Source organism: Leuciscus leuciscus, assembly GCF_965113295.1.
Source record: "Leuciscus leuciscus genome assembly, chromosome: 12".
Classification (NCBI taxonomy): Eukaryota; Metazoa; Chordata; class Actinopteri; order Cypriniformes; family Leuciscidae; genus Leuciscus; species Leuciscus leuciscus.
Genome location: NC_138736.1, coordinates 36,154,570 through 36,179,567, shown reverse-complemented (window position 1 = coordinate 36,179,567; position 24,998 = coordinate 36,154,570). Strand labels below are relative to the sequence as shown.

At 43.5% G+C, this 24,998-nt stretch overlaps 1 protein-coding gene across 1 annotated transcript in view; it reads right to left on the bottom strand.

Annotated features, from left to right (window-relative positions):
• Positions 1-24,998, bottom strand: part of LOC309511201 (uncharacterized protein) — a 34,884-nt gene that overhangs the window by 4,896 nt on the left and 4,990 nt on the right. The window contains exon 2 of the mRNA XM_082186332.1: positions 100-222. Within this exon, the coding sequence (XP_082042458.1) occupies positions 100-222 (123 nt within the window). The remainder of the gene's footprint in view (positions 1-99; positions 223-24,998) is intronic.

The window sequence follows — 24,998 nt, the reverse complement described above, 5'->3', positions numbered from 1 at the left end:
TTGATGCTACATGTGTTAAGTGAAGTAGAATTACATTAGTCAATTACTCAGTCAATACAACCCTGAACAGAGCAGAGATCTAGTATCAGTTATACTTACAAATCACCCAGAGAGCGCAGAGACCTCCGAGAGCAACAACAAGAGAGAAACCCAGAACAATCAGAAGAACTTTAGTCCACTTAGGAGAAGTGACCTCTCTCTCTCTCTCTTCAGTGGAGTTACCTGGGGTTAGATAAAAAATAATAATAATAAAAAAAAAAATAATAATAATAATAATAATAATAATAATAATAATATATATATATATATATATATATATATATATATATATATATATATATATGATTCCTTGAATCAGTCCAGCATTGCCGTCTGGAACTATTCCTGAAATTACAGATGACTCCTGAGAAGAGTTTAAAGTCTCAGTTAAAAAATTTTTCCATCATAGTTGACTCTGGTCTGAATGTTTGCCAGTGTGATTTTATTGTGACCATTGTTACTGAAAAGATAAGAGAAAATGGAATAGAACGTGGATATAAACGTAAGACAAAATGTGAATATTACCTTTAAAGCGACACTATGTAACTTTTCAACCTTCATAATATATTTCCATGTAACAACAATGGCATCTGCTTTTCGCATTAAGTGGATCATGTGATGGCAAAACACATCGTCTTTGTCCTTGCTGGTTAATAATTGCCCCACGAGGACCAATTTACCAGCACCCATGTGACTCGTATCCCCCAACTTTACAGCCTCATGACATTCCGCACACACACACAAACACCCTTTTGTGTATAACTGAGAATAAGAGAAATATCTGTCATTTTATTTTATAATATGTGTACCTTCCTATATGCACGTGTGATAGAGGTTTGGTTTGCTAGAGTATAGTTTTGAATTCTAAATGTTCATTGAAGGGAATTCCTCAGTCGTGTCTTGTTGTAACCCTACCTCAGACCATAAAACTTTACGACCCAGGAAAGCAGGCATTCCAGCATTACACACACACACACTCTGGACTTTGAAACAGATATTCCCCCACATAACAAGCCACTGAATGTTGATATGTATTCCTATGTTTCTCAAAGTGTCGTCACTTGCCATAACGGAAACACTGACAACTTTATTGTGTGTTTAATCAAACTTTATTTGTGTGTAATTATGCATATAAGTGTAACGTTATGTTTCCCAAATCTTTACCCGTCATAATTGATATCTCTGTAATCCTCTCCAGCTGGCGGAGTTGAATTCCGATAGCAGAATTCAGTGATGCGCATTGTTTTATAAGTTCATATGTCTGGAGAAAATCCTCTCAAGTTAAAGTCAATCATGACTCATTCGAGTGGGCGTGTCTAACCGGACAAAGGAATCTTCCCGCTCGAAAAATCTCGACAGCTGATTCGTCCTACACGAAGGAGGGGACGGCACATTAGACACTGATAAAAGTCCAGACCTTCAGTTAACTCGCTCTCTTATCGCTTCCAACTCAACTTCCTCTCTTCGGACCTTCTTCTCCCAGGCGCAGCGCTTCTCCAAGGAACATCTGAAGGAGGCCCTGGCCTTCTCCATCGAACGAACCCATGTTCGAGTCGTAACAGCCGGTCTTTGCAACTAAGATTTCCAGCCTCTCCCATCCCGGGAGACGAATCTGAACTTTCTCGGTAACGTTAAATTCAAGTGAGCCTTTACATCGTTTTGCGAAACGACCCAGAAGACAAAGCTAGACGCAAACCAGCCGGACACGCCTTTTCAGCATCACACTGAAAGAGTACCACATCTCGCAAGTATCTTTCTCTCTAACAGCTGATTCCTGGTGTTTAGCTTGTAGGTCTGTGAATTAAGTTACCCTCTATCTCTTAACTCTTTATTTCTTTCTTTCTTTCTTTCTTTCTTTCTTTCTTTCTTTCTTTCTTTCTTTCTTTCTTTCTTTCTTTCTTTCTTTCTTTCTTTCTTTCTTTCTTTCTTTCTTTCATGTCATTCATTCCGATCACGTCATGTTTGTTTAAATGTTTGTTTGTTTTATTGTTTGCATTTTACGTACGTTTATATTTGTAGCTTATAATCTCTAGCGTGTGCCATTTTATTAATAAACCCATTTATACTTTTAACTGTCTCTGTGTTTGAAAACCCACTTTTTATAAAGTCAATGAAACAAAAGATCTATAAAGCTACAGGCTCTATATTATAAAACTACTTTGAGTAGTTTTAATTTATAAACCCAAAGAGGTTTTGTCTTCGTGGCCAGAAGATAAACTTTCTTGGAGTTTTGTAAACAGGAATACTTCTTCTTAACTGTGATAGTCTTACACTTATTCGCGGGACGAATAACGGATGACGAAACCAGTTACAGAACGAGGCATTTCCTATAATTGATAAAGTAAATGCATATGCGATTTATGAATTATGACCATGAGTCATAAATATTAATATTGCCAAAATTCCCTATATTCTTGAGCTAATTCGCATTAACCCAGAGGCATTTACGCTACATCCAAGATCCTTGTGATGGTACATCGACTTACAATAGGTTGAATGACGCGTCTGCCATAGCCTGACAGGGTCTGTATCGCTTTTACTGGCACTATGTAACTTCGGTGTTCGGGTAGTAACAAGAGCACAAAAAGAACTACAAAATTCGACTGCTTTACGGCATACGTCACTTCGTCAAATTTGGATGTGAAAGGCCAACCAGCGTTTGTTTTCGGCTTTCTTGCGTATGTTTTTGTCATGGGGGTTGTTTACACCTGGCCACTTTATGCGTTTTCTCAGATCGGATAGCTATCCGATCGTGAAAAGTCCAGGTTTAAATGCCCTCCGAAACGCATTTGAGACGGATTTGAATCCGATCCCTCAAACCACTTCAGGAGGAGATCTGAGACGCATTCCAGACGAAACTGGACAAGTGTAAATGCATATGGTTTTTGAAACCACATATGTAAATTGTACTCCTCCCAAAAATGCAAAAAAAAATAAATAAAAAAACGTGTGAGAGCGTTGTATAGGCTATTATGTTACAGATATGACGACGCGCTGGAACACGCATCACCGCAGATGAGCAACTGCATCAAGCCAACGTGCAAACTTTCGCAAATCAAAGTGAAAGTAAGTCGCAGACGCTTATCACACAATCTTCATCATTAAAAGTAAAGAAACGAAATGATCTTACCAGGGCTGTTACTGCTCTCTCTTATTGCGGTCTTTGATTTTGAAATTTTAGCTGATGATCTATAAAATGCAGCTCATATCTGTTGCTTTCGGTGACGTGAACTCCATTAAATCTGCATAAAGCGCAAGAATTGAAGATCGAATTTAAATCCGTTTCGCAAAAATACATTTATGTGACCAGGTGTAAATGGAATCGTTTTGATAAATCAGATAGCTATGCCTCACGAATTAGTTTGCCAGCTGAACTCAGGTGTTGTGAGGTGTATTTATCACGTAGTCCTGAGGGATATCAGACGACGCTATTGATTGATTCCTGCGATTATCATGAGAACAGCTTTCAATATCTCACATAATTATCATAAATAAGCCTAACGTAGAGGTTGTAAATAGTGTAAACTAGCACAATTTGCAAACTATTATGATAAATTGCAATAATCATGTCTAATGACATCATAACGGCCAATGTTATGAAATAATGCGACATACATTTAACTTAATTGATGTTATCTGGCATTTTGTAATGTTTACATTCCAATAAAAACAACACAAATTAAATTATATACAGTAGGCCTAGACTATAGACTATTTACTTGTGTAAGACTGAAAATACTGGTTGAGGCCTGATTTATGGGACAAAGGGGCCCTGCTGGCTGATTAACATTTGACCTCCCCAATACAGCCTTTCTTCCTCTCAGAAACTAGGAACTCACACAAGAACATGGTTTAATGTGAATATTCAACATTGACTGTTATGTTTTTGGTGTCATTTGAAATGTCTCAAAGTGAGTGGTACAGATATCTCATATCCAGATAGATAAAATAAAAGGAAATAAGGTTTATAGAAGTTCATAGAAAACTGGTTTAGAGATAAGGCAACCCCCATTCTGTGGGATAGAAGCCATTTGAGGGTGGTCTCACCCCATCCCCCTTGTCACCTGGTCAGAGGATAAAGGAAGGTGTTCTGGCTCTCTCTCTCTCTCTTCTTCTTGGCTGGACGTGGAATTGGATAGGTGGTCTCTCTCTCTCTCTCTCTATCTCAGGTACAAGCTGGGTAAGATTCTTTGGTGTAACCAATGTATAACCATGTTCTAGATATTTGAATTGATTGTGGAATTGATCTCTGATATCTGAAATATTAAATTGCTACAATGTGATTATTCCAACTGGGTTTGACATTGTTTATTTAATGGTTAAAAGGAATAGTCAAACATTCACTCACTTTTAGTGAGGCACAGATATTATTAAAACCTTTCATTTATGGAGTCAGATGAATTAACGAGTAAATACATATGATTAATGTATTACAAATTTAACCAACCAATACTTTGCATGAGTGAGGACAGAACATGTGATAACCTTCCCCGTGTATTGGCGAACCGGAGATTGGACCAAATATAGCGGGCCTTACAAAATGGTGACCTCGGACGTGATCTCAAAACAGATCAAAACAGTTTCACGAGAAATGTCCTTTTCAGCAAGTATTTGGGATTTTAAAATCAACAAGAGGTTTGAACATCTTCTCTTTCTTCCGCCGCGATGGTAAGTAAACTTTTTCTGCCCTTTATAGAAGTGTTGAAGAAATGTTTGCATTGTTTACGGGTCGGAATTAAAGCCCTTTGTTTAGAACGTGATGCGGTTGTCACGGAACACTAAACGAGAGACGAGGATTCAAGTGCAGAGGAGATTTAATAAACAAACACAGTACAAAAACTCAGAACTCAGATATACAACAGACAGGAACATCAAGGACAGGTAACTCGGACAACGAACCAGCACAAGACTACAAACACAAGGAGGCTAAATAGGGGAACAAACAAAGGAGGGTAACGAGACAGACAGGTGGGACAAATTAACCAATAATCAGATAACAAGATGGGAGGGGCTAGACAATAGACACGAGCACATGGCCCAAAATAACAAAACACCCATGTGCAGCACAAGACAGGACAGGCATGTGACATTAACCCCTCCCTACGGAGCGGCTACCAGACGCTCCATAAGACCAGGGCGGGACGGGAGGGACAGACCAGGGCGGGAAGGGAGGGACAGACCAGGGCGGGACAAGGGGAATGGACAGTTCAGAAGGCCAGGGAGGCACACAAAGTTCGGGAGTCCAGGGCGGAGACGACAGTCCATCTGGCGGCCAGGGCGGAGACGACCCCTCGGGCGGCCAGGGCGGAGACGACCCCTCGGGTGGCCAGGGCGGAGACGACCCCTCGTGCGGCCAGGGCGGAGACGACAGTCCATCGGGCAGCCAGGGCGGAGATGACCCCTCGGGCGGCCAGGGCGGAGATGACCCCTCGGGCGGCCAGGGAACAGGCACCGGCTCAGACACCACCGGCTCAGACACCACCGGTTCAGGAACAGATACCACCGGTTCAGACATCACTGGTTCAGGAACAGATACCACCGGCCCAGGAACAGACACCACCGGCTCAGGAACCGGAACTGGCACCACCGACTCAGGAACCGGAATTGGCACCACCGACTCAGGAACCGGAACTGGAACTGGCACCAACGGCTCAGGGACTGGAACTGGAACTGGCACCAACGGCTCAGGGACTGGAACTGGCACCACCGGAACTGGCACTGGAACTGGCACCAACGGCTCAGGGACTGGAACTGGCACCACCGGCTCAGGCACTGGAACTGGCACCACCGGCTCAGGCACTGGAACTGGCACCACCGACTCAGGCACTGGAACTGGCACCACCGACTCAGGCACTGGAACTGGCACCGGAACTGGCACCACCGGAACTGACACCACCGGCTCAGGCTCAGGAACAGACACCACCGGCTCAGGAACTGGAACAGACACCACCGACCCAGGAACTGGAACAGACACCACCGGCCCAGGAACTGGAACAGACACCACCGGCCCAGGAACTGGAACAGACACCACCGGCCCAGGAACTGGAACAGACACCACCGGCCCAGGAACTGGAACAGACACCACCGGCCCAGGAACTGGAACAGACACCACCGGCCCAGGAACAGACACCACCGGCTCAGGAACAGACACCACCGGCTCAGGCTCAGGAACAGACACCACCGGCCCAGGAACAGGAACAGACACCACCGGCCCAGGAACTGGAACAGACACCACCGGCTCAGGCTCAGGAACAGACACCACCGGCTCAGGAACAGACACCACCGGCTCAGGCTCCGGAACCGACACAGGCTCGACGGCGGCCATCTTGTCAGGGGACACAGGCTCGGCAGGCGTGACGTGAACAGGCTCGGCGGCGGCCTTCTTGTCCGAAGACACAGGCTCGGCAGGCGCTCATACTGCTTGGATCCTAGGTGGTGGATCAATCTGTCCGAAGACACAGGCTCAAGAACAGTCTCTGGATCGGCAGACGTCCTGTGCTTCCTCCACGCCTGCAGTACCGCCACTGCATAAAAAAGGAAGACCACTCTCTTGGCCGTGGCAGGACTGATGGTGGGCGACTCCGAGACGATCTCAGGGATGAAAGCGGGCTGCTCGAAGGGGACGGCCTCCGGGACGACAGCGGGCTGCTCGGAGGGGACGGCAGCGGGCTGCTCGGAGGGGACGGCCTCCGGGACGACAGCGGGCTGCTCGGAGGGGACGGCCTCCGGGACGACAGCGGGCTGCTCGGAGGGGACGGCCTCCGGGACGACAGCGGGCTGCTCGGAGGGGACGGCCTCCGGGACAACAGCGGGCTGCTCGGAGGGGACGGCCTCCGGGACGACAGCGGGCTGCTTGGAGGGGACGGCCTCCGGGTCATTGGGGAGGCAGGAAGTCTTCCTCCTCCTCCGCCTCCGGACCACCAGACTCGAGACCACCGGAACTGGGACCACCGGATTCGGGACCACCGGACTAGTCACAGAGGAGGTCTTCCTTCTCCTCCGTTTCCGGACCACCGGACCACCTCCTCCGATCTGATCACCGTCTGACATGGTGCTCTCCTCCTCCAAAGTCCTTTGAGCGCATCTGGAGAAATACTCAAATAGGGAAACGGAATTTCCCTTATCCTCCTCTGGAGAAAAAATCTCGCTCCGCTGAATCCACATTATGGCTGGTTCGTTCTGTCACGGAACACTAAACGAGAGACGAGGATTCAAGTGCAGAGGAGATTTAATAAACAAACACAGTACAAAAACTCAGAACTCAGATATACAACAGACAGGAACATCAAGGACAGGTAACTCGGACAACGAACCAGCACAAGACTTCTTCTTCTTCTTCTTCTTCCTTGGGTTTTTAAGGCAGTTGGTATCCAATATGTTACATTACTGCCATCTGCTGTCTATTATCATGTCACTTTTTTATTATATTCTTCTTTCCAGTCCAGTCCTCTTTAAAAAATAAAACAAACATTTCTTTCCTTGCTCACTCTTTCCACATCCTAATATACTTTTTAAATTGTACTGTCCTATACCAATTTCTTGTAAGCTATATTTCAACTCTTGTCTTTCTTTTATAAATTTCCTGCATGACATAAAAATGTGACTAACTGTTTCTTCCTCTTGACATTCATCGCATTGGCCTGTGGGATGTTTTCCTAACATATGAAGAGTTCCACTTAACTTACAATGCCCAATCCTAAGTCTTGTTAGTACCACTTGTTCTGTCCTTCTATTTGACATCTCTCTTATACTGCCTACTTTATTTTGAATCATGTATAGTTGTCTTCCTTTACTTTCATGATCCCATTGATGTTGCCATATTTCCATTATCTTTTTCCACACTAGACTCTTCCCTTCTGATTTTGACAATTTAATTTCAATGTCAACATGCTCTTTTTTTGTTGCCTTTTTTGCCAATTTATCAACTCTCTCATTTCCCTGTATGCCCACATGTGCTGGTATCCACATATATGTTATATTTTTCCCTTGTCTACATACCCTTGAATTTAAAAACAAGATTTCATATAATATTTCTTGATGACTACTAGCTTTTCCAGTCTTCATACTCATAAGAGCTGATACTGAGTCACTGCATACTAGAATGTTAATATCCCTGCATTGTTCAATCCATTCTAATGCAACAAGTATAGCACATAACTCAACTGCATAAACATTTATGCTGTCAGATGTTCTTTTGCTAATTCCTATCTCATATTTAGGGATGTATACCGCAGACCCTGTCGCATCTGTTTGTAGGTCCTTTGACCCATCTGTATAAATCTCCGTATTGTCCTTATACTTGTTCTTATATTTAAAATATTCATTGATTAAATCTATATTTCTGTTACAACCTTTAATTACTAAAAGCTCTAGATCAACCTTCGGAATTTCCAATGTCCAAATTGGCTTAACAGGCCATAACGCAGTATTAGCAAATCTTTTATTATACACTTCCATTTCTTTTGCAATTAAATCAGCTGTCCAGCCAAAACTTTCTTTCTTTCTTCTCTCCTTTTCCCAACACTTTTGTAATACCTTTTTTGTTGGATGACTATCCTCATGCCCTCGAAGATTTATCCAATAGTTTGCAGTCAGTTGTTTCCGTCGAAGCCACAATGGCATTTCACCTCCCTCCACCTGAAGTGCACATACTGGAGAAGTTTTAATTGCCCCTAAACATATTCTTAAGGCACACGCTTGCACAATATCCAATTCAGCTAATGTTGTCTTTGCTGCTGACCCATACGCAATACTCCCATAGTCTAATTTAGATCTTATTAAAGCAATGTATATATATTTTAAAGCTGAAACACTTGCACCCCACTCCAACCCAGCAAGACATCTCATCACATTTAGCACTTTCTTACATTTATTAACTGTATACTTTATATGTTCTCTCCATGTTAGTTTTGTGTCAAAGTATATTCCCAAGAAACGAAAACATTCTACTTTCTCTAACATACTTCCATACATTTTCAGCTTAATTTCCTTATTCTTCTTTTTATTTGTAAAAACCATTACTTTTGATTTTTCCACTGAAAACTTAAATCCCCATTTTAATCCCCAATTTTCAACTTGATCAATTCCTTCCTGCATCTTCTTTAAAATATACTCAATATTTCTACCTTTCTTCCATATAGCACCATCATCTGCGAATAAAGACCTCCCTATATCCCCTGGAAGATTTAAATAAATATCATTAATCATAATGGAGAATAACGTTGGACTAACCACACTTCCCTGTGGTGTTCCATTTTCTACAACATATTGCTTTGATAAATCTACCCCAATTTTCACCTGTATATTCCTTCTATTTAAGAAATCCATAATCCAATTAAACATTTTCCCTCCAACTCCCATTAAATGTAATTTGATTAAAAGACCCTCTTTCCACAGCATATCGTATGCTTTCTCCACATCAAAGAATACTGCTACTACAGTTTCTTTATTCACTTGTGCCTTCCTTATTTCCTCCTCCAAAATGATCACAGGATCCATTGTATTTCTTCCTTTTCTAAAACCACTTTGACATCTAGCCATTTTATTTCTACTCTCTAAAAGATATATTAGTCTTTCATTTATCATACGTTCCATTATCTTACATATATGCGATGTTAATGCAATTGGTCTGTAACTACCAGGATTACTTGAATCCTTTCCAGGCTTCCTTATTGGAATAATTATTGCCTCTTTCCAGCTTTGTGGAAGTCTCCCTTCCTCCCACACCTTGTTGTATAAATTTAATAATTTCCCCAAACCCTCTATACTTAAATGTTTTAACATACTGTAGCACACTTCATCTTTCCCTGGAGCCGTTTTCCCTGACCTATCCAGCGCTCTCTGCAACTCTCCCATGCTAAAAGGAGCATCTTGCTCCTCATCCCCATTATCTTTCCTGCATATCACATCCTTATACTGCTCTTTTGTTCTTTCTATTGCTACTCTTCCTTCCTCTGACAAGTTATTAGAACTGTTTATACTAACAAAACGCTTTGCCATCATCTCTACCTTTTCTTTATTTGTTATCGCATTCTCATTTCCTTCAGTCAGAACTGGATAATTCCATTCTCTTTTATCCCCCCCCATCTTTTTAATCATTCCCCATATTTCACCTATTTGTGTTGTATTTCCTATTGTATCACAATAAGATTTCCAGAATGTTCTTTTTGTCTGTCTGATTATCCTCCTAACTATTGCCTGTGCTTGTTTATACTGAATCAAATGATCATAATTATGTGTTCTTTTAACTAATCTAAATGCTTTGTTTCTATTTTTCACTGCTTCTTTACATTTTCCATCCCACCATGGCACTGCTTTCTTTTTACATCTTCCTTTACTCTTGGGAATGGATTCTGCTGCTGCTGATATTATACCTTGCTTAATTTGATTATCTAATATTTCAACACTAACTTCATCTTTAGTTTGCCTAAACAACCTATCACTTTCCTCCTGGAATTTTCCCCAATCAGCTTTCTCAAAAATCCATTTTCCACTTGCTTCCCCAATACTACATACTACCTCTATATTTATTTTACACCACACCGGATAATGATCACTGCCTATTGTGCCATCCTTATGCACTGTCCAATCACATCTTGCTGCAATTTTATTTGAAACTAATGTGAGATCTAATACTGATTCTTTTCCAGTGTTAACATCAATTCTTGTACCTACACCATTATTTAAGCACACTAAATTCTTCTCATCTATCATTTCTTCTATTATTTGACCATTGTAATCACTTTTTTTACTCCCCCACAAAGTATTATGTCCATTAAAATCCCCACACCATATAATATTATTACAATTTTGTCCCTCTATCTTTTCTAGCTTAGTTTTCTCTAGTCTTTTACAAGGATTATAATAATTACAAATCACCAACTCTCTCTTTCCTGCCCATACTTTCACTACTACATATTCTTGTTCATTTCCCACTCCTAAGATTTTATACGGTATTCCTTGCTTTATAAATGTAACACACCCTCCTCCTCCCCCCTCCCTTCTATCATACCTTACCGCCACATAATCATATAAAACAAAATCCAATTGAGGTCTTAACCAAGTTTCTTGAATGCACACTATCTCTGGTTTTTCTACCCTACTACCAACAAATTGCTTAAAATCCTGCCCATTAGCTAAGAGACTTCTCGCATTCCATTGTAAAATCAGCATTATTAGGATTAAAAACCTAATCATGATGCCTCCTGGCTTGCTTGCATCCTGAGTTCATCATTTATTTCCTCCCACTTCAGCCCTATCATGTCCAAATGGTGTTCTGCCGCTTTCACAATTACTTGAATTCTTTCTGTTTTTGACTTAATCTCATGTGTTGCATTAATTACTCCTGCAATGAATGTGACCAGTTTCTTTTTTTCTATCCATGCTTTCCTCATCCCTTGCTGATCATCCATTTCCTCTTGTCCTTTATCCACTCTTCCCTCTATATTCTGATTCCTCTGTCCATTCATCTTAACTGCTTCAGCATATGACACCTTCTCTTTTAGTCTTATCTTCTGTACCTCCACCTCTTTTTTAAGTGCTTCACATCCCCAGTATGCTACACTATGATTTCCTCCGCAGTTACAACACTTAGGTTTTGTTCCCTCACCACACATCCCATATTCATGTTCACCTCCACATCTAGCACACCTTCTTTTCCCCTTACACATTTTAGCAGTGTGCCCAAACTCCTGACAGTTGTAGCATCTCATTGGTTTCTGTACATATTCTCTCACATTATATCTTACATATCCAAAGTATACCTCTTTAGGTAACTCTTTCTCCTCAAATTCAATCAGTATTGACTCAGTGTCCTTTTTCTCTATTCCTTTGGTCAATCTTTTGACACTTTTCACTGTGAATTTATTCACTCTCATGTTTTCCAGTATTTCTTTATTACTGATATTAATGGGAATCCCATAAATCACTCCTTTACCTCCGTTATCTCTCTTTTCTCCAACTTTTACAACCCTCTGAACCTTAACTTTACCAATATATGTCATCCTTTTAGCTTTGTCTAGCTGGGTCCCATTTTCACATCCAATTAGCAAATTCCCATCTCCTAAAATCCTTGCATATTTCACTTCCCCAATCTGATTCTTGATGATTTTTGTTCATTTAATCGGGTCAATTTTCTTAACTCCGCCTTCTTCTTCAAATCTGACAACAACATTCAATATTCCTTCCTTTACTGTTTTTACCCCTTTTCCACTTTCATCACTTTCTGATTCTCCAATGCTAGATGCATGATTTTTCTTTCTTTTCCGACTCTCTCCCTTCTTTCCCTTACCAGCACTTTCCCATTCATTTAGCCTCCTCTCATCTTCCTCACTACAAGCCATGTTATTACTCTCACTGTCAGAGTCATTTCCTACCATCTCCTACGGATTGCAAGGAACTCCGTGAGACCACCGTTCCGGACCTATACAGGCCGTCGGTCGATAGTCCCACTGCAAATTCCTCACACAACCCTTTTCCCTTCTTTTTATTTATTTATTTAAACTGTATTTATATTACCTTTACTTCTCAGTCCTAGTCTTTCCTTCTAGTAATTTGTCACAATGTTTGCCTCCGTGTCAGTCAAAATACTTCCGCTCACGTCAGTCCACAACCGCCCTCGCTCACGTGGCAGCCCAGCACAAGACTACAAACACAAGGAGGCTAAATAGGGGAACAAACAAAGGAGGGTAACGAGACAGACAGGTGGGACAAATTAACCAATAATCAGATAACAAGATGGGAGGGGCTAGACAATAGACACGAGCACATGGCCCAAAATAACAAAACACCCATGTGCAGCACAAGACAGGACAGGCATGTGACAGCGGTAGCCAGATGAAGAATGAAAACCCTTGTGCATTAGATTTTAAAGATCTCCTTATTTTGCCTAAGCAACAGGAAACGAAACAAGTGAGAATAACATCTTCCAAATAATTAATAACTCGATGAAGAGCTGAAAAAGTAAAGACTAAAAGTTTTAAAATCAGGCGCATGTTTTCCGGCCATTGTTGAAACCAGCAACACGTGAAAAGAATGAGCAAACTAACAGAAAACAGAGAAAGAAAAATCTAAGTTTGTAAACGATCGGAAAACACGTGATTTTATAAATAAAAAGGCAGATCGATGCATTGTTTATGAAAAGAACATTTTGGGAAAACAGGATGATATTATGTACAGGCTAAGACTCAAATATTAAGGCTATTGCTAAGTTGTTGTTGTTTTTTGCCTCTTTATGATGACTCGCTTAAATTAGTCCTAATTTGTAAGTCGCTTTGGATAAAAGTGTCTGCTAAATGACTAAATGTAAAAATGTAAATGTAAAAATGCTATTGGCATGCTGTTTTCAATCAAAACGCCCAAGGCTAATGCTAAAGGTTAAAGCCATGCTGCGTCCAAACGCTTAAACCATGTTTTGTCTCACTGGCTGACTGGTAGGCCCAAAAGCCACATTGAAAACATTAATATCCTATACTAAACCTAAACTAATCTTGACAAACTCTATATTCCATTAAAATCTTAAACTTTGACACAGATGGAATTAAATTAAGTAATTCAATTTAATTTGGCTTATTTAAGTTCCTCTGAGAAGTAAACCCCTAAAGTATTTGATATGCTGGGATGGAGATAGATCTTTTTTAGAAAGAAGACTATCTAGTCAAAAATCTGGGAAAATTAACTGTAAGCCCATTATTGTGAAAGCATGTGTACTGATCATGTCTTGTTTACATTATGGGCCGAAAAGGTTCAGCCTACACTGTACAAACTCAGTAGAAAAGGTCTTAATATGGATGCTATTGACAATGAAATTTTCACTTGGTGGAAAACAGTGGGTAGTAAACAGAAAAAATCTAAACATGGTGAAATAATTGAGGTTTTAAACTTCATAAGTTATAAACGGCTAAATGAGTTAACAAAATTTCTATCTTCGCTTATGGATGCTAAAAGTGAAGAAGTGCATTCTAAAAATGCAGAGGCACAAAAGTCTGAGGAAAAGATTCAAGATCTTCAAACACAGCTAGATAAATTACTAGGCTGAGCTGTTAGTCCTGACTAAAAAGTGTAAAAATCACAAAGACACCATACGCTGATTTCACGCAGCCGCCATTTTGAAATCGAAAGTGAGGCTCCGGTGGGAAGAACCCCGGAAGTAAAGATAAACAACAATGCCTTGGATTACCAACCTGAAGCTGCTGCCGCGATTTACACTATTGGATGTTAATATTCAATATAGGATATGTATATAGTTCATTCCTGCTTCTTTTTTTACATTCTGAATTATATATAAAAAAAATTTTTTATTTATAAATGAATTTCACTGTATATAGTCTAAAGTATGAAAGAAATGTATGTACATTTTTAGAATTGACACAACATCATTAAACACAACAATACGCCATCACATTCACGACTCTCCTGTGATTAAAGGCGACACTTCCGGTTTTCTTCCCACCGGAGCCTCGCTTTCGATTTCAAAATAACGGCTGCGTGAAATCAGCGTATTGCAGATCTTAAGGCTAAGCTAAATGCTAAAAGCAAGTCTCCCAACAAGCTTAACAGTGATTGGGCTAAAAATTTACACTTCTTAGATGAGGCAGCCTGCTCTAACAATCTTGTATCTTTTCAGACAGATGAAGCATGTGATAAAGTTATGAAAAGAGTGCCTGTTTCTGCCCTTAAGGTGATACGGCACCCAAACGGCACAGAGTCAACCATTCGGCGTCCTTTAACAGTAACTGAATGTAGCTTGTTTAAAGCAGAGATCGGACCATTCCCTTTGAAAGGGCCATTCGAACCATGGTGGAGACACATTGTTAGTCTAAAACATGCATTTCAGCTCGAACCAAAAGATATTTGGCAAATTGTTATCAGCTCAATTCCAGATGTTCTGAACTATAAGATACCACAGGTTTTGATGACAGGCACCATTGTGCAGTCAATGCATCAAAATGAGCCTGAGAGCGAAATCTTGAATAGACTAAAACGTACTCGGTTACTAACGTAACCTCGGTTCTCTCTAGAAGAGGGAACGAGTACTGCGTAAGATATCTTACGCTAGGGGAAAATCCTTTTTCCGCGAGATATTGAAGCCAAAAATTATCCTTAATTTTGTAATAATGCAAAACGCGTTGCGGCAGCATGCAGACATAGGCGAGGCAGCTCGCGCGCCTATTGGCTGCTCTGCGGCAACTGCAGCAGCCTATCGAGCGAGGCCTGGCGTGACGCCAGACCCAATCAGGGCACTTCGCGCCCGCTGCGTCACGTCCCGCCGAAATGGGCGTGGTCTAGGCCTATAAATACCGCTCGCAGGCAGCTATTATCTGGTTTTTCATCATCGAAGCAACCAGAGCGTGTGCATGCACGGCAAGATACGCAGTACTCGTTCCCTCTTCTAGAGAGAACCGAGGTTACGTTAGTAACCGAGTACGTTCTCTTACGAGAGGTCTCTCGTACTGCGTAAGATATCTTACGCTAGGGGACCCAATGCAAAACGCCGTGCATGCTGAGATCTGACACCAAAGACCCAAGGGCGAAAGCCCGGGGTACATATAGTGCACAATCACTCAGGGAACTCACAGGGAGTCCGGGAAGAGGGAGGGGCGAAGCCGCACTCTTCCACATATGGCAGCGTCGCTGAGACGCGAATTTCATACAGACAGGGCGGGGTACGGCCTGAACTGATGGGGGAATGTGGGTCTTACACAGTCTGCCCAGGCACATCTCGTGCTGCTACTTTTTACTGTCGAACATTGAGCTGTGCTCAGTAGACGCAGCATTCTGAGCTGATAGCATCAGGTCAGATAATACTGGTAAACTTAGACCGACAGCAGCCTGGCCTGCAGGGCGGGAACCTCTAGGTTATAAAACCTTATAAATGTAGACGGGGAGGCCCAGCCTGCCGCCATACAAATATCTTGCAAGGCAATCCCACTTGACCAGGCCCACGAAGAGGCCATGCCTCTCGTGGAGTGCGCTCTGACACCCAACGGGCACTGCATGCCCTTGGAGGCGTATGCCAGCGCTATAGCATCAACTATCCATCTGGATAGGCTCTGTTTCGACGCGGCTAGTCCCTTAGAACGCCCGCTAAATGAAACAAAGAGCTGCTCCGTCTGTCTGAAAACAGACGAGCGAGACACATAAGCTCGTAATGCCCTGACTGGGCAAAGGAGGCTCGCGTCTCTTTCCTCATCAGGGACCGGTAGGGCTGACAGGGAGATAACCTGCGCCCTAAACGGTGTGTTGAGGGATTTTGGAACATAACCGTGCTTAGGTTTGAGTATAACTTTTGAGTCATTAGGCCCAAACTCCATGCACGCCGCGTCAAACAGGTTTTTCAAATCAATTGACTGTAAAGGCTCAAATGGCGCACCTTTCATGGCTTCCAGAACCGTAGAAAGGTCCCATACGGGGACTGAGGGAGGTCTGGGAGGATTCAGTCTCTTAGCCCCTCTAAGGAAGCGGATGACTAAATCGTTCCTTCCTATTGACTGACCAAGCGTTGTTCCTGAGAACACTGCTATAGCCGCCACATAAACTTTGAGCGTGGAGGGGGCCCTGCCCTCATCCAACAGCTCTTGTAGGAAGGAAAAAACACCTCCGTCACACCACAGTCTGTGGGTGACACACCACGGGCTGTGCACCAGCCCGAGAACACTGACCATTTCGAGGAGTAGAGCCGTCTCGTAGACGGAGCTCTAGCCTGCGTGATCGTGTTTAATACTCCTTTAGGGAGTCCAACATGTACCCGTTGATGGCCCAGACATGAAGGGACCATAGTTCCGGGTGAGGATGCCAGATCGAGCCGTGGGCCTGTGAGAGGAGGTCTCTCCTCACTGGTACTGGCCACGGGGCAGTACTTGCTAACTGCATCACGACTGGGAACCAAGGTTGGTTTTTCCAGAACGGTGCCACCAGCAATACTGAGCATCCTTCTTCCCTGATCCGTTCTATCACCTGAGGCAGGAGAGAGACGGGGGGAAAAGCATAGAGCGGGCGGCGGGGCCACACATGGGCCAGCGCGTTCCTGCTCTTGGAGAGAGCAAACAGGTTTCTTGAGACGCAAACAGGTCTACTTCCGCTCTGCCGAATTTCTTCCACAGCAGTTGGACTGTCTGTGGGTCATTTCGAGGCAGTTTATGTGCAGGAGCTTTTCCCGTTCCGACCACTGGCCGAAGAACGGTCTGCCCTCGAGCAGCGCTCCCCATCCCGAGGTGGACGCGTCCGTGGACACCACTTTCACCCTCGAGGAAGTCCCCAGGCTTACACCTGATTGGTACCAGTCGTTCGCTCTCCAAGGTTTCAGAGCTGTGACGCACTTCTGATTGACCCTGAGGCGAAGCGAACCGGATGCCCACGCTCTGCGTGGGACTCGCGCTTTCAGCCAAAACTGCAGCGGGCGCATGCGGAGCAGGCCCAGCTGGAGCACTGATGATGCTGAGGCCATGAGACCTAGCATCTTCTGAAATTTCTTGAGCGGGACAGACGCGCCGCAGCGAAACGAGTTCGCTGTGCGTTGAATGTCTACCGCGCGCTGTGGTGATAGTCGCGCTATCATGGACAGCGAGTCCAATTCTGTGCCCAGGAAAGATATCTTCTGACTGGGTGACAGAGAGCTCTTCGCCCAATTGACACTGAGACCCAAATCCTCGAGGTGATCGAGTAAAATGGTCGTGTGTTCTATGAGCACTGCGCGAGATTGCGCTAGAATCAGCCAATCGTCCAAATAGTTCAGTACTCGCATGCCTCTCATTCTGAGGGGTGCGAGCGCCGCATCCATGCACTTCGTAAATGTACGGGGTGCCAGGGACAAACCGAACGGCAGGACTGTGTACTGATATGCCTGGCCCTCGAAGGCGAATCTCAAATATCGCCTGTGACGTGACGCTATCTGTATTTGAAAAATACGCGTCTTTCAGATCTATTGACACAAACCAATCTCCTTGGCGAATCTGCACAAGGATTTGTCTGGTCGTGAGCATCCTGAACTGTCGCTTCACAAGCACTTTGTTCAGTTGCCTTAGATCTAGTATGGGTCTGAGACCCCCGTCTTTTTTCGGTACCAGGAAGTATCTGCTGTATAGCCCTTCTTCGCTCTGAACTTGAGAGAGAGGCTCTATGGCCCCTTTGCTCAATAGTTTCGCCACTTCGGCTCGAAGTAAATGTGCTACTTCTGTTTTTACCGTGGTCTCGACGCGCGCCACATAGCGGCGAGGGCGTCGGCGAAACTGTAGCGAATAGCCTCTTTTTATAATGTTCAGCACCCACTTCGAAACCCCGGGCAGCTTTGCCCATGCGTCCGCATGAATAGCTAGGGGTTGAATACGAAGCGCGCTCCGCTCGCTCAGCGATGGAGAGGCTTCGGCGTGCTGTAACACAAGCGTCGCGCTCGTGACATTTTGAGGCATGGGGCGCGCTGATAACAGCGGGCAGATTGCCCGCGCTCGACTCCTCTGCGGTGGTCAACCGCGAGGGGGAGGGCTGGGCGGTTCCCGTAGGAACTGTCATGTCTATGTGTGGATGTGGGCGCGGGACAGCGGGCACATTTATCACACTGAAAGCATCGTTCGCTTGAGTGAAGCGAATGCACGTTGGTTTCGTTTTTACAGAAACCGTGAGACATGCATAACGTGGTGTTAGTGGGCACATTCACCATGTTTGAAGCGCAATCGATCTGAGTCGATTCATGTGCGCGAGCCCTGTGTGACGGGCTGTGCTTGTGTGTAGAGATGGGCACTGGGCAGTGGGCATTCTTTCTACACATAAAGCACCATCGGCCGTGGCCGGGACACCAGAAAAATTCACACTTATGGGATTTATCTGGGTAGCCGTAAAAACGGCGTTTGTGTGCAGGCAAGCGTGCTGCGTCGCCGACTTGTTTACTGCAGGATACACTGGAACAGTCACATTTACTGGAACTGAACGAGCGAGAAGTTGCCATAGAAACAGAGAGCGTCAACATGCTGGCGTTTATTGCAGGCCTGCGTGCATTACAACAGTCTTGTTCACTGCAATATTGACATTTCCAGTCGCCTGAATTCCAGAGGGGAACGGGAAATGTATAGGAAAAAGGAGGTTGGTCCGTCCGCAGCGGGACCAGAAAAACTCCCTTTTTTCCTTACGCCAGTGACGCACGGAACACCATAGACACGGTGTTTGGGTGCAGGCGAGCGGGTTGTACAACGCGCTCGTTGGCTGCAAAATACACATCTGCAGTCGCCTTTTCAGGGAACTGACAGAGCGAGCATTGACGGCATAATTTTATCTGCCGGTAGACCCGGGGATCGAACGCGGGTCTCTCGCGTGCAAAAAACTGAGAGTCTGCCACTGGGCCACAGGGGGAGACACATTGTAACTCAGTTAGCGCGAGTATTATAAGAGAGCGTCAACGTGCTGGCGTTTGGTTGCAGGCATGCGTGTATTACAACAGGCTTGCTCACTGCAATACTGACATTTCCAGTCGCCCGAACTTCAGAGGGGAATGAGAAATGTACGAGAAAGAGGAGGTCGGTCCGTCCGCGGGGGGACCAGAAACGCTCTTTTCTCCTTTCGCCAGTGACGCACGGAAACCATAGAAACGGTGTTTGGGTGCAGGCGAGCGGGTTGTGCAACGCGCTCGTTGGCTGCAAAATGCACATCTGCAGTCGCTTTTCAGGGAACTGACAGAGCGAAGCATTGGCGGCATAATTTTAACTGCCGCTAGACCGGGATTCGAACTCCGGTCTCTCGTGAGGAAAACCAATGATTCCGCCACTGAGCCACAGGGGGGAACACAAAGGCTTTCGGATGCACGAGCATATAAGAGCGTCACATGTTTTCTTCGGCGTTTGCTTGCAGGCGCGCTTGTATTAAAACAGGCTCGCCTGCTGCAGTTTGCGCGGCTTGAACAGAGGGAGAGAGAAAGCTAGCCCCGTGACCGCCCGCTCCTGACATCCTCTGTGAGCGGCGCGGTGTGCGCGGCTCGAACAGAGGGAGAACAGGTATCGTCCCCCAAGCAGGCAAGGCAAGCGGGCGAACCGGCAAGCTTTGCGGGTTGGGGGGGGGGGGGGGGGGGGGGGGCGGAGGAGCAGTCTCGGAGAAGGATGCCAGGTGAGTCCTCAGAGTCACCATAGGCAGTAACTAGCTCGCAGTGAGGGCAGTCGCCGTCAGCGAGCGCGAGAGCTGCGTGATCAGGAAAAGGGGCGTCTTGAAAAAGACGCCCAGCTCTTTTAGTGCAATGGGAGTGTGTGTCGCGGCGGCGAGCACACACACATACATAAACACAGTAGCAGAGAAAGGATATAACGCCGGATAGCGCAGCAGGAAGGCAAGGAAGGCGGCGCGGCCAGCGACTTCAGTGACTCGTCCCGCTGAAGGTGCTCTCTTCAGACGGCGCGGCTTCTTCTCCAGCTCCAGCGATGCGTGTGCTTCGCTTGAAGGATGAAAAATCAGATAATAGCTGCCTGCGAGCGGTATTTATAGGCCTAGACCACGCCCATTTCGGCGGGAATTCGAAGTGACCTGATTGGGTCTGGCGTCACGCCAGGCCTCGCTCGATAGGCTGCTGCAGTTGCCGCAGAGCAGCCAATAGGCGCGCGAGCTGCCTCGCCTATGTCTGCATGCTGCCGCAACGCGTTTTGCATTATTATAAAATTAAGGATAATTTTTGGCTTCAATATCTCGCGGAAAAAGGATTTTCCCCTAGCGTAAGATATCTTACGCAGTACGAGAGACCTCTCGTAAGAGAACAATGCCTTCGCGAGCTGCGTGGTTGTAGTCCTGTTGGATGGGAATTGATTTTCAATCGGAAACAGAGTACTGAAGAATGGTTTGAGACATATGCAGAAAATATGTTTGAACTTTTTGAGGAGTATTCTGGAATTGAGGGTGTTAACCACAACAATGTAATTGTCCTTGAATTCCTGCTTACAAATGCAGGGCCGCGTGTACAGCAATCACTCATGTGTGGTGCTTCTCCAGCACAAAACACATTCGAAGGTATTGTTAGTTGGGCAACAAGAATTGAGTCACGAAAACAAATGCATGGTGAGGTAGCTGTGTTAGAATGTCATAAAGATCCTCCATCTGCAGGACAATTCAGAAAGCCACACTGTGGCAAACTGAACAGATTCTGTAATTCCTGTCACAAAACAGGCCATACAGAGGAAAAGTGTTGGTCACTGGGCAGAGGCAGACCTCCACCCTATTTCATAAAACGCAGACAATCACAATCTAATGACAAAAACCAGCACTCTGCAAGTAACCAAAGCTCAAATGCATCTAAAACTCTTACTGACCTAACAACTTTGGATGCTCAAGGCCTTCAGCTATTAGTGTCATTTGCTAGTCGGGTAGCAGCCCAACAGCAAATAGCTTAAATGTTTAACATCTAAATTCATTGAACCTGTCTGCATTTTCAAATTTGAAATTGTGCTTAACACATCGTGCACATAGAACACAATTTGGTTGTTTTTGCTACAACATGCACATAGGCTAATTTAAAGTTTATTGTTTAAACACAGGATTGCTTTACTGTAAGTGTAGTTGAAACACTTAGGCAAAGGTGATATAGATGTTGTATTCTATTGTTTTGCTGTGGGTGTATTTGGAACACTTAGGTAAAAGGGTTGTAGATGTTGTATTCTAGGCCATGTGTCCTGTGTAAACTGAAGTAAACGCGTGTGTCTGTGCTGAATTTGATGGCTATAATGTGATTCACAATGAATTTGAAAATCAGAAACTGCGAACGCATCTCATTAATCCTGAAACAAAAAACCTTTTCATATTTAAGGCTTCAGAGAACTAAATATTGTTATGTTTGAATGTATTCTGAATTACTCTGAGATTTGTTTTTTCCAAAATAGATTAACGGATTCGTATATTTCCACAAGATTGCGTCAGAGATTGGCGACGGCTAATAACTGATATCAGGAAGTGTGCTTTACGCTGGTTGATTAACCTAGCTTGGACGCTTCCGATGACTTCTGTTCTAATTTAATAGTTTTGGAAAACGGTTGAATTAAGTTCCTGAAGGGCATCCAAGGGGGCTATTGTATATATCTTTGGTTGTTGCGCGTGTACGGCAAAATCCCTAGATATTTAGCCAACTGCCTCAGCTTCTGATCTTCGGGGCTGACCACTTGTGTCGTGCATCCTTGGGAAGGACTGCAAAGCGATATAGTTTTCCTTATCTATAAACGGAAAAATATAAAGTAAGAGTAAATAGAAGAATCAAACGTTATAATGGCCATTTAAAAAGACTAAATGAGAAGAAAAGGTACTTGAAACCTAGCAAAGGGAAAAAGAAAAACAGCGAATGTACATCTTATCAGCACCTGAGCCAAAAGGCCTTTTAATATTCAAATGTATTGACATGAGAACAAGTAGAGATTTGACCATGCGTTAAGTTGTTCCAGAGACCGAAAACAATATAATTTGACTTGTATTGTTAAATAATATAATTATATTATAACTTGAATTATAATAAACATTATATTACACTCGCCGAGCAGGACAATAATTGGAGAAGTGTGACTTTCGACATTAAAATTGAATTTCTGAAACAGAATTTCATTTGTGTGCTACCCAGTGCCAAAAAGGGGCGGAGTATGCCTTTATTTTTCACCGTTAGAAAACACGGCTAGGAGTGTGGCACAGGTAATAGCACGCTAAATAATCCTTGACTGGGGTGCACCAACTGAATTGAATCTGATAAGATAAGTACAGTAAATTTACGAGGAGGGTGTGAAATGCTAAACAGCAGACAGAAGTACCACAGTTTTTTGCAGGTCAAAAAATATCTGCACAAATTAAAATATGTGAATGCATTGCACATGCAGCAGACTGAAGGCTGAACTGAAAAAGCAGCTTCAGGTGTCACAACACACTGAGACAGCAGCAACAATTCAGACGTGGTCAATGAAACTCGGTTTCATGTGACATCTGGAATTAAAATTGCTAACAAGTAAAATACTTCTACACGTCTGAATTTAATGCTTTTGAAATATTGGAATTATCTGTGGTTCGCTCTCCTCTGTTTTCTGTCTCAGGCTTAGGCTACTTCTGCAAAATGGTGGAGCCCACCTGGAGCAAATCCAGGACAGCGAAATTGTTCGAACATAACCTGAGACTCGGGAGATGGGTGAAAAGACATTATAAAAGGCCTTTTCACACGTCAAACTATCAAATTACTGCATAAATATGGCCTCCCAGTTTAGAACTGGATCGAAATTTGCAACACAATTGTTATAGATTAGATTCCACCCATCTCCAAGACATGAACACTGAACACACCCCTCCATCACTATACCCTCACAGCAACATCACCTGGGGTAGATGGTCTATCCAGGCTGAACACTGCACATCAGACGAAGATGTGTCATCTTCACACTAACAGATCCAGATAGCTTCACACATACAGGGTGGAGCTGATCTCATGATCATGGTCTAACAGAGACACAGAGAATAGCATACGCTATTCACAACAAACTGCTAACTAATGTAACACACATGAACAACTGAATGGCTACAGTCACAAATCAAGACAAATTCTAAGGCAGACCTGCCATTAAATTTCAAACTCTATGATTGTTGGTGGGAGTTGGAAGATCAGAGGGCCCCTGATTTCTCAACTTACCACTAATAACAGAAACATAATTAAAATGGATAAATCAATCAAGTACAAAAATGTACAATTCAACTCTGTCATCGACTGTGACTTAGCCAGATCAATACACACACTCTCAAACACACTCTCTCACAGACACACACACACACACACACACACACACACACACCAACACACACACCAACACACACACACACACACACACACACACACACAGACAAACAAAACAAAAACACTCTCACAGACAAAAACACACTCTGACATTCTAAAAAATTCTCACACAAACACACAAAACCATTGATTGGTTTACACCGACCTCTTGATGCATTTCTGAAACCTATTTTGATTTCTGCATTTTTTTCCTTTGAGTAATTCAGAAAACATTTCTGAAACTTATTTTGATTTTAATTTTCTGAAACTTATTTTGATTTCTGCATTTTTTCCTTTGAGTAATTCAGAAAAACATTTCTGAAACTTATTTTGATTTCCTTTGAGTAATTCAGAAAAACATTTCTGAAATTTATTTTGATTTTAATTTCTGAAACTTATTTTGATTTCCTTTGAGTAATTCAGAAAAACATTTCTGAAACTTATTTTGATTTTAATTTCTGAAACTTATTTTGATTTCCTTTGAGTAATTCAGAAAAACATTTCTGAAACTTATCTGCATATTTGTATATTGTCCATTTTACTTGCAACAATGTATTTGGACATCAATTCAATTGAATCTCTATGTTTGGTTACACCAAAATAGCACTGGTTGTTTTGTTAGAATGCCATTTATTTAAATGTTTCTAGAAACAGGGTAAGAGCTTGTAAGATCTTCCTTTGTCCTTCCTTGACCCTCTATAGGAGTACTATTGACGTGGTAATTAAAGATCAGGTAATTAATGAGACCAAACGTACCACTCACAATTGCTGACATGAAGATGGTATTTTACATTGAACATGACATGATTTTTCCTTATTGCATTATGCGTTCCTATGCATTTCCTTACGACTGTAAGTTCATATGTGCTCAATCGTGAAGCGGACATTTAAGATGCTTTTCAGGTGTCTCACACAAAGCAGTGTGGACCAAAGGAGAAGCCCTTCATTCACTGAGGTCTGCCCAGACCACCGTACCGCTGGAGGTGACAGGATTGGTCAAGAAGGGTCAGATCATCATCGTGGAGAAGGTGCCAGGGAAGCGGAAGTTTCTCCATGAAGGAATGACACGTCAACTGAACAAGTCACAAAAGGTCCAGATTGACTCTATGAACTTTGCTCACGTCACAGGATTACAGGAAGAGAACCTGAACGCATTCATCCACCCACTGGACTCAAGCTATACACCTGGTGAGAACAGGTGTTCTGC